This window comes from Haliotis rufescens, unplaced genomic scaffold, assembly GCF_023055435.1.
Source record: "Haliotis rufescens isolate VD_foot unplaced genomic scaffold, xgHalRufe1.0.p SCAF_60, whole genome shotgun sequence".
NCBI lineage: Eukaryota > Metazoa > Mollusca > Gastropoda > Lepetellida > Haliotidae > Haliotis > Haliotis rufescens.
In genome coordinates, this window is record NW_025964335.1 from 112,980 (window position 1) to 127,619 (window position 14,640).

The following is a 14,640-nucleotide window of genomic DNA, read 5'->3' on the forward strand; positions in this document are numbered from 1 at the left end:
TAAGGTGAGAAACATTTTCTATTATCGAAAAAATTCATTTTGTAATATATATGGACTTGACCTTTTATGAATTATCAAGTTGTTACAATCAAAGAATTATGTCATGAGCAAGACGGTCACATACAACCATCTTTTAAATAATTTTACCCTTAGATGTTGCCTGCCTATTTTCAAAGTTACCTTCCCCCATTCAGACATTACAATGATTGAAAATTTGCGTATGGATTCAGCTGAAAGAAAGCAAACAACCACTTGAGAATCTACAAGGAGTTATAATTAAACTAAGTTTTAAGTACCCATAGTCTTAAGATTATCTGGGGTGGTCGGGTAGCCTAGTGGTTAAAGCGTTCGCTCGTCACGCCGAAGACCTGGGTACGATTCCCGACATGGGTACAATGTGTGAAGCCCATTTCTGGTGTCCCCCGAGGTGATATTGCTGGAATATTGCTAAAAGTGGCGTAAAACCATACTCACTCACTCACTTAAAATTATCTGCCAGATAGTCAGGCAGGTGGAGCCCTACAGAAAAGTTACCAGCCATGGGCAGGCAGACAGGCCGTTATTTCAGACAGTGCATAAAACAGAAGACGTTCCACCTGTCTTATTGATCCTTAAGCATATCAATCAGTGATGTAGGTCTCCTCTAACTAACATCTTCATTTAACACTGTGTAACCTTTGTGCATCAAGCATACCTGTTTCCATGGTAACATGCCGGAATTTTCCACCTTTTTCAGGCCAATCGATCCCCCATGATGAGCATGAAGTTGAGAAGTTGTAACGTGTGCATGCATCGTCCCCGTCATGTAACTCAAGGAGTGCGTGATTGCATGCGTCGTCCCCGTCATGTAACGCAAGGAGTGCATGCGTGCGTCATCGTAGCCTGCAGCTGATGCATGTGTGCCTCCGTATATTCTTACATTACCTCCTTGTACCTCCTGCTTGATACTCCCAGTGCTGGTAGACTGTGCCAAATGTTTTTTTTAAGTTTAGTGGACTCTGTCTAGAAGCTGACCAGGGTGCCGTTGTACAAAACAAGCTTAGCGCTACGGGGGGCACGGGTGGCCCAGTCGTCTAAGGCGCCGCGATTCGCTGTGCAGAGTTGCGTCCCTTGGGCACGCCAGAAACCTATGATTGTGGGTTCGAATGCCGGTTCGCCCCGATTATGTTTCTAGGTTTGTCAGCACCATACCCGTGCTCGTGGGTTTCACCGAAGTGGTAAACGTCTGAGACCTGCATCACTTCGTCTTTCCTCCCACATTAAGCTGACACGCCGCAATATAACTGGAATAATGTTAAAAGCGGCGTTAAACCTAACTCACTCACTCACTCACTCACTCACTCCTGATACTCCCAGTGCTGGTAGACAGTGCCAAATGGTTTTTTTTAGTTTAGTGGACTCTGTCTAGAAGCTGACCAGGGTACCGTTGTACAAAACAACCTTAGCGCTAGGGTTGTGCTTAGTCTATGTTAAGGTATAGGGAGTTACGATCACCTTGGTGCTAAGATCGCTTTGTACGACAGCACCCAGGAGATTTAGACAGGTCTTTGAGTCAACTGGATTGTCTCTCTGTTGAGTAGACTTTGGCAGATGTTTGAGTCTACTGGATTCTGAGTAGACTAAAAGGAGTAGACTTGGATGTTTGAGTCTACTGGATTCTGAGTAGACTCTACCAAGTAGACTTGGATGTTTGAGCCTACTGGATTCTGTGTAGACTACTGAGTAGACTTGGATGTTTGAGTCTGACTGACTGTCTAGACACTGTCAACTACACTTTGACAGAAGTTGGAGTCAGCTAGACTCTATCTGGACACTGTCAACTACACTTTGACAGAAGTTGGAGTCAGCTAGACTCTATCTGGACTCGGTCGACTACACTTTGACAGAAGTTGGAGTCAGCTAGACTCTATCTGGACTCGGTCGACTACACTTTGACAGAAGTTGGAGTCAGCTAGACTCTATCTGGACTCTGTCGACTACACTTTGACAGAAGTTGGAGTCAGCTAGATTCTATCTGGACTCTGTCGACTACACTTAGAGACAACAGATGTTAGAGTCTAGTAGAGAAGCATCCAGACATTGTCGAGTAGACTCTCTTATTAGACCTCCTGGTTCAGCTTTAATTAAGATCTGCTGAAAGCATATCAAAAGTTCTGTCCAAAAGTTTTCTGCAGATTTCAATCCGAGCATATGGATCATTAGCAGCTTAGTAATGTAATGTATGTCCATTGCTAGGTGGTCATTATTGAAGGAGTGTACGTGTCTGTGTTTGTACAATGGAGGGCCTGGTGTGCTTGTGAGTCTGTGATACTATTAAGCGGTTCACTGTCGTTATTTGAGTGAAATACATATCTGGCCTGAAAGTTAGGATGCTAAAAAAAACAAAAAACAAAAACAAAAAAACTTAGGATGCCGCCCCGGACCCTGTTTCACAAAGTGGTCATAGCTACGATCGTCGTAACTCTTATGTACTTAAACATTAACATTAGTTTACTGACTGACTGCTGTACTGTTGCTATCGGGTTGTCAAATGCTTGTACAGATGTTTTACAACCTGATCGTAACTACGACTGTCGTAATTCATGACTGTTGTTTTGTTATGATTGCCTTCTCAATTAGGGCATGTGATCGTGTTTCACAAACTGATCATAACTACGACTGTCATAATTCATATACTTTAAAACATTGGATCACAACTGATGTACTGTTACAATTGCTTTGTCAAATGAGGCCATCGACCCCATTTTTATAAACTGATCGTAACTACGACTATCTTAATTCATAACTGTTTTGTTATGATTGCCTTCTCAAATAGGGCAAGTGACCTTGTTTTACAAACTGATCGTAACTACGACTGTCGTAAATCATATACTTTAAAACATTGGCTGATAACTGTTGTACTGTTACTATTTTCTGGACAAATGAGGCCCTTCACCTGTTTTACAAACCGATCGTAACCACGACTGTCGTAAATCATTCACATTAACATTGGCTCACAATTGCTGTACTGTTACGATTGCTTGGACCAATGGGCCCTGGACCCTGGACCCTGTTGAATGAAGTGATTGCAGTTACAACTGACACAACACATATACTTTACCATAGTGTGTGACCACTTTGTGACATGGGGTTTTGAATATCAAACCAACTGTAGCTACGCCTCATGTATACTTTCACATAAGCTTCCAACTATCTCAACAATTGCTGTGTAAGATGGTGTCTGGCTTTACTACATTGCTGTTGCTTAATGTGTATCTGCTGTGTGCGGCATGGCATCATTTCTTGACATACCGTATTTGACGTTATAAGCGCACAGGGCGCTCTCAAAATAAGAAATAGGGGCTCTTATTAGAATATTATTTTGGTTGAAAGATAAATTTTGTGGTTTATGCTGACAGCTTTAAATGTTTATATACAAAAGATGTATTTTTCCAGAATTTAATTGCCCACATGAAGGGTGCATATAACACATTAGTGCATATTGTACGCAAATAAATAAGTCTTGTGCACATTGATCAATTGGAAAGGGTGCTTACTGGGATTGTTCACTAGCCAATATATTAGTAAATATTGCCGTGGGCGCTTATTAGAGCGGGGCGCTTATTACGTCAAATACGGTTTTTATCATGTGGCTCTCATGAAGACATCCCAATATGTTCTTATCAGCTGTTGTTCTGTTATGATTGCTTTGATAATTTGACCAAAGACTTGGTTTTTCAAACTGATCGTAACTACAAATCATAAATCATATACTTTAATATTCACTCACGACTTACTGGTTACGATTGCTTTGTCAAGTAGGGCAGATAACCCTGTTTCACAAACTGATCGTGCCAACGACTCATAATTCATATGCTTTAATACTGACTCGCAACTGTTCGGTTCGTTTGCTTTGTCAAATAGGGCAGATAACCCTGTTTCACAAACTGATCGTAACTATGCTGCATAGTATCATGTCATGACATACAGCATCATGGGTGGGACTAGTGACAATCTCATTAAAATCAGATCTTAGTTCTCACTGTCGCGAAACAAAGATCTGAGGACATCCCATTTGGGGTCACGTCAGAACGACCTTTCATCCGACAAAGCAGAGCGTCGCTTACCAGATCATGAAAGTGACAGTCGGAATGTGATTTCTAATCATGCAGCCCCGAAAACATTAAAACGGGGTAAATTGAACGATAGTTACGGGCTTAACGACTGAATCTATACAATCTAGACCATATATTAGCTATTCGAGAATGTTCTTTTGTTCAGGTTTCAAATTTATAAGTGAGAATTTGTCAAAATATGTTTTGAAGCGTAGTCGCCTATTTGAAATTAGTGCCGTAAAGCACGAGAGAGCTGTCTTCTGATTGGCTAATATCATCTTCTTGTCAGTTATTCCATTGGTCGGTCAGAGTTCACGAAAGGTCATCTGACGTGACCCGTAATGGGATGTCCTCAGATCTTTGTTTAGCGGCAGTGAGAACTAAGATCTGATTTTAATGAGATTGGGCTAGTGAGGGTAGGGATTGCCTGTGTCCAGTAACCATGGTAACTGTTCCCTATCCACACTAATGGATACAGTTGAACATGTTCCTATCATTTCAATAGTTAACATGATGCTATTTTAATACCGAAGATCAAAACTTTTAAGACCATACATTATATATGTTTAGTATTCAAGTGAAGGAATGAATTTGTCAATCCCTTTTTACTTTAAGACATGCGACACAAAATATAGCATTCATGTATTGTGTTTTGGTTCATCTTTGTATATTTGGGGCCTTGAAGATTTTGTCGCAGTTTGGTCATTCTTGTTATTGTGTGTGTTTGTCAGCTCCATCAAATGGAGCAGTCAAAAGAAAAGAAAAAAAGTCAAAATGACATCTTTCTTTGCTTGAGAATATTACGCAGGCAAATGGATGGATATTAAACACTTGTTTTATTTTTTGTGTCAATACTTGTATGTTTTGAAGGAAATAGAATCAGTGCATGGTTGTTGCTTTTTGCAAAACAATGGAAATTGTTGGTCCAAAAAAAACACTGACTTTTTTCATGTGGTGGCAATGGAGAAGCCTTTTGGTTGATTCACTGTCATTAGGGACAATGGGGTAGCCTTTTGCTTTCCCCACTGTCAGTCGGGGCGATGGGGTAGGCTTTCGGTTGATTCACTGTCAGTTTTGGCGATGGGGTAGCGATGTCAGAAATGCTTGGACCAATAATTTACAAGAAACACTTTTTTGTTTTGTCAATGTTAGTTTGCAGTCTAATATTTCCACTCATGCATGAACCCATGTTAAGTGAAATCCAGATTGTTCAGTAAGGTACGATAAGCACAATACATACATCCTGGTTTGGAAGGTCATATCCAATGAAAAGTTTAAAAACTGTGTCATGTCTTCAGGCAGGTCATAGCCACTGGTGTGTTTTATGAGGATTTTCTTTCAGAGTGAGGGCGCACGGGTGGCCCAGTCATCTAAGGAGCCGCTATTTGCTGTGCAAAGTTGCGTCCCTTGGGCTCGCCAGAAACCTATAATTGTGGGTTCGAATGCCGGTTCGCCCCGATTATGTTTCTAGGTTTGTCAGCACCATACCTGTGCTTGTGGGTTTCACTGAAGTGGTAAACGTCTGACACCTGCATCACTTCGGGCTTTCCTAACACATTAAGCTGACATGCCATGATATAACTGGAATACTGTTAAAAGCGGCGCTAAACCCAACTCACTCTTTCAGAGTGATCCCTAACTTTGGCTTTTGTTTGATTAAAGATGTGGATGTCTGTTCGTCTGGATTTTAATGGAAGAGTTACCTTTCCATGTCTAAATCATGTTCCAATGACTGATAAAGTGTTTTAATCCACCCACGAGAAAAAGAAAATGGGGTTTCCTGGTCATTTGGATGATAAACATATTCTGGTCTGGGCCTTACTTTTTTTTTCAGAAAAATAAAATCTATATTCCTTGAGCAGGCGCAAAGACAAAATTGAGTGAATGATGATTTTTATTAATTTTCAGTTGCAACGGTTGGGGTTTAACAGATTCAGCATCTCTACTTGTAACATATAAATAAATTCCAACAAGCAAAACAACTTTATCTGTTTCAAACAGCTATTATTTTATCATCTTGTGCAGAGTTCTCACCCTTTGGGCATCTTAAAGCTCAAACACATGTCCAAGGTGAAACAATGTCAACTTCGCCAATAGGAAAACAAATTTGAAAGAAACGAAATAAAATGATAACGTCAGATTGTGCTTCTGTCTTTCGGACATCTAAATCCAGTTAAATAAATAACTGTAGCTGTAGTACTATGCCAAGCCTACCACTATGTTAAAATGTCAGACCTACCATAGAAAGTTCACGTATAAAACCTGTGCAAAATGTTACACACTAATTGCCACTTTGGAGAAAAGGAAAAAAATGTGAAATTCCTGAATTTGGAATCACATCTTTTTTATGCATATGTCATAATTTCAAGTGTTTAGATTTGAGGTTTTTGTGGACATTGTCCTCATTTTTTATCATTAAGCTAAATTTCTTGGGGGACTGCGTATTTGGCATGTTGCTTCAGTCATGGTGTCAGAACAACAGGTTTTCACTATCTGCATGCCTCTTAGCTGAATAGCGTTCGCTCGTCACGCCGAAGACCCGGGTTCGATTCCCGACATGGGTACAATGTGTGAAGCCCATTTCTGGTATCCCCCGCCGTGATATTGCTGGAATATTGCTAAAAGCTCACTAAAAGCTCACTCACTCACTCTTAGCTGAATAAATATCATTTGGTGTTTCCAACTTTACTGTCTTTTTCTTTTCATCCTTCTCATAGTAGCAAATTAGTTATCTGTTTTCTGCCACTGAAATTGTATTTCTGAAGTTTCTTTCTAATGTTATTTGTAAATGATATTTTTTTATTATTTTGCATTTGCATTTGTACATGGAAGTGGTTGTACGTAAAGTTTACATAAATCATTATTTCTTTTCTAGGACGGTTGGTTTAGGGCATTGCAGTGTAGACAAGCCAGGGAAGAGTAGCCATTTTCGAAGGACAAATATTACTTGAAATATTCCACGGCTACTTGAAAGTGTAAAAGAACCCACGAAGAGCATGAAATCAAGTCAGTGTCTTACCTTCAACACCAATCCATGTTTAACTAGCTGTATTCACTTTATGTGCTGGGGCGGTCGGGTAGCCTGGTGGTTAAAGCGTTCGCTCGTCACGCAGAAGACCCGGGTTTGATTCCCGACATGGGTACAATGTGTGAAGCCCATTTCTGGTGTCCCCCGAGGTGATATTGCTGGAATATTGCTAAAAGCGGCGTAAAACCATACTCGCTCACTCACTCACTTGATGTGCTGGTGTTCAGCATAAGTTTTTTTTCTTGAAAACCCTTGAGTACTGCATGCATAGACATTCCTTTTTATCCAGTCAGTATCTATGACCTTGAACGGTGTCTTCACTAGGCAGAGGATTGGTATTTGTTTGTCATGGCAGCAATTAAAAACACTGACCTCAAGTCAGATTGTGATTATGTCCATTTATTTTTTTTATTTTTTATTTTTGTGAGTGAGTGAGTAAATATTGCTTTAAGCTGCATAGCAATATTGCAACTAATCGCCATTTATTGAGGCGTGCCTGGTAATATGAAGATTTTGAAAAAACGACATATGGCATAACACCAAAATTCAATCCAAAAAAATAAAATTATGAATTGTTTTTATAATTTTTCTCATCAAATGCTTGATAAATTCCAAAAAGGACAGTTTAATAGACTCTTTCATTTTGTTCTCTTCTCTGACATGAAATTAATATGTTGAAAGACCATTCTCACATTAAAATGTGGGCAGTTTTGCCATTAGTGGTAGAAATATCAAGTCAGTTTTTTTGTACTGGACCAAAAAAAGAATATTGATCACCCTGAAAATTATTCCAAGGCCTAAATGGTGATGAAAAACTTTTCAATTAACCTTTCAATACCTAAACTAAACCTAAAAGTGTGTTTCTTGACCCTATCTCAATGATCGTGAACCTTGATAATGTGCTTTGCTGGTAAGGATGCAATCTCGGGTTAGAACTCTACACAGTGTGAGAAAGGACATGGTCAATTACAATAGGGTTAAAGTGGGATAGTCCCCCAAATTTGCCCATTTTTAGCTCCTCTTAATCCAAATAAATTGTTTTGTGTGGCCCTCAAAACTTTATCAATGAGTGAGGTGCTTCTTGCATGATTGTCCCCATCTACCTTCCCTTGTTGTAAATGACCAGGTCCTTGTTCCACAGGGTGATCTTAGCACTAAGATGATCGTAAGTCCTATACTTTAACATAGACAGGATTGTCTTGGAGTTTACGATTGCTTTGTGCAAATTGGTGCTGCAGGACCTTCTTTTGCAAAGTGATCTTAGCACTAAGATGATCGTAAGTCCTGTACTTTAACATAGACAGGATTGTCTTGGAGTTTGATTGCTTTGTGCAAATTGGCACTGCACGACCTTCTTTTGCAAAGTGATTTTAGCGCTAAGATGATTGTAACTGACACGCTTTAACATAGACTTACGATAGTCACAGAAGTAAGATTGCTTTGTGCAAATTGATCCTGTAGGGCCTTGTTCTACAAAGTAATCTTTGCGCTAAGATCACCATAACTTCTATGCTAAATAGACTTAAGATTGTCGTGGATCTTAAGGACGCTTTGTTCAATAGGACTCAGGGCGTTGTTCCACAAAGTGATCTTTCAGCTAAGATGATCGTAACTCCTACACTTTTACATAGACTTATGGTCACTTAGAACAAAGATCGCTTTACGGAACAGACCCCAGTTTCTTATGTTCTTGTAACAGATATAAATACTTGTGTCTAGTGTTGTAAAATTATGCATACATGTTCATACTGTAACATAGCTGTGTACTGTGTAAATAGATGTCACTGGAAGATGTTCTGTTGAGTTGTAGATCACTAAAAGGAGGGAATCCCACTGGTACTGCCACACATGAATACTGTTGAACATTCATTAAATAACATGACTATCAATTTGCCTATTTGGTCTACCGTACCATGACACAGACAAAATAGGAGGAAAATCGGCGAAAAAATAACTGAGCTTCTATGACTACTTGATCACTGAATTGGCTGGTGGATTTTATCTTCTTTTTAATATTTCAATGCAATGTTTTGGTACAGACGTTGGTATGTTTATCAAATTATAAATGTGCTTGTGTCTCTTCTGAAATGTGGAATTGAGATGCTGAGGTGCAGAAGCGAATTCATTCTTCATTGATGCTACTGCTTCTAAATGCCACATATATGTATTGATCATGACAATATTGAATATAAGAATGTACCCACCACAGCCTTCTGACTGGTTAAAGATTGTTTGCAAATTTGGTCGTGAAAAGCACGTCCTACTGAAAATTGATATTATTTTGAAACTGGCGTAATTGCATTGTCTCATGGAAAAAGACTGCCTGGAAAAGCTTTGTGTTCCTGTTGCTAGGTTACAGAGGCTCTCCCTCCTTTACATCCTCCATTATATAGTGTATATTACCTCCATTCTGTTCTGATAAATACCCTTGACCTGTTCACCACCATGGCTTCTGTCACGTGAAGATCCGGGGTAGAAAAGGTTTTCTGCAACCCATGCTTGCTGAAAGAGGCGACGATGCTTGTCGTAAGAGGCAACAAACGGGATCCGGTGGTCACGTTCACTGACTTGGTTGATGCATGTCATGTTATCCCAATTATGTGGATCTATGCTCATGATAGGTCGAATATTGCTGACTGCAGCATTAAACAACAAACAAAAACATAATGGAATACTGTTCAAATTGGTGTTAAACCCAACTCACTCACTCACTCACTGGTGATATCACTGTTGAATGGACAGCTATTTTCAGCCTCGAGTAAGACGAACTTGGACTCAAAATGAAGCTTTGGTTTTGTGAATGGCTCAAGGGTATTTGTCATATTTGAATGGAGAATAGAAAATACAGACATTTGACGATGTGATCAAGGATCCCCCTTAAAAACACTGAACTCCTCCGTATAGTGCTCTATTTCAGTAGTACTAGTCCTGGGACATGGACCAGAGTGTGATCCACAGTCTAGATGTTATAGGCACATTAGATCAGTGTTCACACAAATTTCATTCTCAGCTCCCTGGGGAGTATACAACCGAAACAGGATGTATGTATTGTGTTTATATGTACTGACGTTTGAGTTTTAGCCAGGGATTCTCACCAGGGCCCAATGTCTGAAAAAAACAAATTTTCAACTGTAGGGGGACAGACAACTCTTCAATGGTACAATCCAATCCACGGATCAACGACTGACAGGAAATTATGTGTGACTGAATTGTTCAAATGATTGTCAAACCAAACAGGTTTATTCACTAGCAGACGATTAATGTTACTTGTCAAGATTATAATTCTTCTCGTTCTTGATCTATGAAGATGTATCGTTCAGTGATAATGTGTATAATTTTTTCATACAGCTTGGGAAATACAGTAATAATAATAATAATAATAATAATTATAATAATAATAATGGACATATGTAATGCACTGAATTAATCCACTGAGTTATGCTCACAGATCAGTGTTTATTCAAATTTCTTTCTCAGCTCCCTTGGGAGTATACAACCCAAATGGTATATGTTATTGACATTGTGATCATGGACAGGAAATTTTGAATGCTGTAAAATCATCAGATCATTTTAGGCCTAATCAGTTGAATTACTTGTTTGAAAGGCTAGCAGGGCAGTAATCATGAGTAGAGAGAAACCCTGGCTAAGATTCTGTATAGAAAGAACCATGTGATATGGACAGGCAGGTGGTATGTGTTTTTTTTATCTTTATATCCCCCGCCACGAAGTGCTTGTTCTTTTGTGCCGTACAGTTAACCTTGGATATAGGTCAGGTCCTTTCAGGTCACTTCATGTTGGGTTGGGTCCTTTCAGATCACTTCATGTTGGGTCAGGTCAGTCAATGTCAAGTCAGTTTGGGTCGGGTAAAATCACATTAATTTGGGTCGGGTAAAATCACATTAATTTGGGTCGGGTAAAATCACATTAATTTGGGTTGGGTTGGGTCAGGTCAGTTAAGGTCGAGTTAGTTTGGGTCGGGTAAAATCACATTAATTTGTGTCAGGTTGGGTCAGGTCAGTTAAGGTCGAGTCAGGTTGGGTGGGGAAAGTCAGATCAGTATGGGTCAGATTGGGTCAGGTCAGTTAATGTCGGATCAGGTTGGGTCAGGTCAGTTAGTGTCGAGTCAGTTTGGGTCGGGTAAAATCTCATCAATTTGGGTCGTATTGGGTCAGGTCAGTTAATGTCAGATCAGTTGGGGTTGTGCGAAGCTAGATCAGTTTGGTTCGTGTTGGGTCAGGTAAGGTCAAATGTGTCATGGAAATTATTTTTCTCATGTTTATTTTTCCCAGGTTAATATCCAAGATTGACTGTATTTGTATGAAAGAACAAATATCTTGAATATGTATGTTGTAGATTTTGAAATGTTCAGTTTATGAATAGTGTCCCTTGGAGACAGGTTTCATCAATCATGTCCACATTGAATAACAGAAATTGTAGTCTTCTTTGTTTCATTGTGAACCACAGAAATATTTAGACATGGTTGTTAGGATACAATTGAGTGAACATATCTGTGACCGAATCTGATGATGAAGAAATATATTTGCTTCTTGGGCATGACCTTCACAAGGAAGCCTAGGCACATGTTGGTAGTTCGCAAACTATTTCTGTGGTTAAGAAAGTTTCATAATGAACAAATTTCACATGGGAATCATATATGTGTGTGCTTCCATTGGCAGAAATTGCTTCGTATTCATGCAATGCATCTTCTAAATATTTCAGTTTACCCGTGTTTAAATCTGACATCAGATGTTGATAAATGATTATTTGGTCTTTGAGACAACTATTCTAACTTCACTGAACAAAAATGTTAGTATCATGAATATCTTTGGGTGTTGTTTTTTTTAAATTGTATCCCTCAAAATATTCATGATCCTTAGCTTTTTTTATTCAGTATATTTAGTTGAGATCCATATTAAATTTGACTGGCGCTGTTTCGTTGCCTTGACAGACGTTTGTTAAAAACTCCAAAGGAGATTTTAATTTAAATGTATATTTTAATATTAATTCGTGAATCACAAAATCAAAAGAGTAAATATTCCGTTTTTACAATTTGCATATCTTATCCAAATCATTGTAGTTTGTTTGTTGTTTGTTGTTTAGTGCCGCACTCAGCAGTATTCCAGCTTTATGATGACGGTCTGTAAATAATCAAGTCTGGACCAGAAAATCCAGTGATTGACATAATGAGCATCGATCCAAGCTTTTAGGATGTGATGACATGCATCAACCAAGTGAGCAAGCCTGACCACCCGATCCTGTTAGTCACCTCTTACGAAAAGCATAGTTGCCTTTTAAGCATGGGTTGCTGAAGACCAAATCATTGTATGATAAATGAAGCTGTAAAAAGAAGGTTTAGTTTTTGAGATCATTTTCCTTGCTGGCTGTTTTTATGTTCCCACGGACCTGTGAAGATCCGGGATAGAAAAGATCTTCAGCAACCCATGTTTGCCGTAAGGGGCGACTATCCTTGTCGTAAGAGGCAATTAACGGGATCGGGTGGTCAGGCTTGCTGACTTGGTTGATGCATGTCATCGTATCCAAATTGTGTGGATCGATGTCCATGATGTCAATCACTGGATTGTCGTGTCCGGACTCAATTATTTACAGATCGCCGTCTGAGTGTGGCAATAAACAATCAATTATGTTCCCACTGCTTGAAAATGTTTAAACTTCTTTACTCAGCATGTTAACATGTAACAGTTTTATATATACTACGCAAGTAATGATATTCTTGTTGTCAGCTTTTATGTGAAGATATTATGTGCGTGTTGTTTCATTGTCTGCTTATATGTACATGTCCCTGGAATTAAATTAGTTTTCGGTGCTAATTTCCGACGTTTTGTTTTTGTGCTGTATAAGCTTACCTTGTTGAATATCTTTTAACATATATGTTCTTTTTTGCCTGAGATTATCATTGTATTAGTTAAACTCTTTACACATTGTGTTGCTTCTTATTGGCCAGAACATGGCCAGAATTAGGTGTGTCTGCATACAAAGAAGGGGTGGATCTATTGGTCTGCTGCGGATCAGATGTGTCTGCGTACACAGAAGGGGTAGATCCTTTGGTCTGCTGCAGATCAGGTGTGTCCTCCAACTCTGTTAGGGTGGATCCATTGGTCTGCTGCAGATAAGGTGTAGTGCTGCACTGATAGGGTAGATCCATCGGTCTGCTGCAGATCAGGTGTAGTGCTACACTGATAGGGTAGATCCATCGGTCTGCTGCAGATAAGGTGTAGTGCTACACTGATAGGGTAGATCCATCGGTCTGCTGCAGATAAGGTGTAGTACTACACTGATAGGGTAGATCCATCGGTCTGCTGCAGATAAGGTGTAGTGCTACACTGATAGGGTAGATCCATCGGTCTGCTGCAGATAAGGTGTACAGCTACCCTGATAGGGTGGATCCATCGGTCTGCTGCAGATAAGGTTTACTGCTACACTGATAGGGTGGATCCTTTATTTCTTGCACTCATTGTTTAGAGACCAGTCCCTCATAACTTTGAGTTTTGAAAGATTAATGGCATTCATTTATTTGGTCTCTCATTTGCAGTGCCTTACCAGTGTGAGCATGCAGATACCCTTCACTTTCTGGGTCAGATTATTTCCACGAAATGATTTTTAACCAGAAAGGATTTGTGAATTGGCACAATATTAATCATGTTAATACAGTTACTCTTATTACCAACTTATTACTATTGTGTTGCAATGTGTGTGATGTGTATATATATATATATATATATATCATTCTTACCTGATGTAATCAGACTTAGTCAGTTAACTAGATGGCTCAGTATTAGTATATTTAGGTGTTATTTTTTATTACTTGGTTTAGGGATCTAGTGACCAAAATTTCAAAAAAATTAAATACATTTACGAACTGTTTTTAAGTTGGAACACAGTGCAGTGTATCTTTACTAGTTCTTTAAACCAAGCAATTAAAAATAAGGCTTTATTATCGATGCGAAACAAGATGGTATTTTATGCTAAATTAATAACTTTTATTGATGCGACAAAATGTTTCTTCGTTCGTGTAAGTAAGGATCAGAATGAGTAACACAGAGAGAAATATTTACTATTTGCTTTTTTGGAAATTGCAATTTTCAACAGTGTTGCAACTTCAGACAGATCTGTAATCAATAAAGTGCTTTTTACGTATACTTGTGTTCCTTGTGTTTGTGAAACAGACCCTGGTTGGTTGGAGTCGGTATGCTGAGCCTGAGTGGGTATCCATGTTAAACTGCGGCATTGTATCTCACTAGAGATACAACTATTAAACCGGCATTTGTGTGAACTGGTACAAGCAGCCATACAGGTAAAAAACTCTGTCAAAAAGTCACAGAAAAATGTCACAACGGCTCTATCCCATAGCAGCAAAAAAAATGTCATAACGCCCACAACAAAAACGTCATAACGGCCACAGGTAATTTGTTTTGGCATTAGTTTTTGCCCGTAAGAGACCTGAAGACCAAGGAAAGACAATCCCTGTGTAGGATTTGTTTGAAATAAAAACGATGAAAA

General features: G+C 39.1%; 1 protein-coding gene across 1 annotated transcript in view; it reads left to right on the forward strand.

Moving 5' to 3' along the window:
• Positions 1–14,277, forward strand: part of LOC124140750 — a 39,554-nt gene extending 25,277 nt beyond the window's left edge. Inside the window, exon 8 of the mRNA XM_046508468.2 lies at positions 6,003–14,277. Coding sequence (XP_046364424.2) covers positions 6,003–6,022 — 20 coding nt within the window. The 3' untranslated portion in view covers positions 6,023–14,277. The remainder of the gene's footprint in view (positions 1–6,002) is intronic.
• The last annotated feature ends 363 nt before the right edge of the window (positions 14,278–14,640 follow it).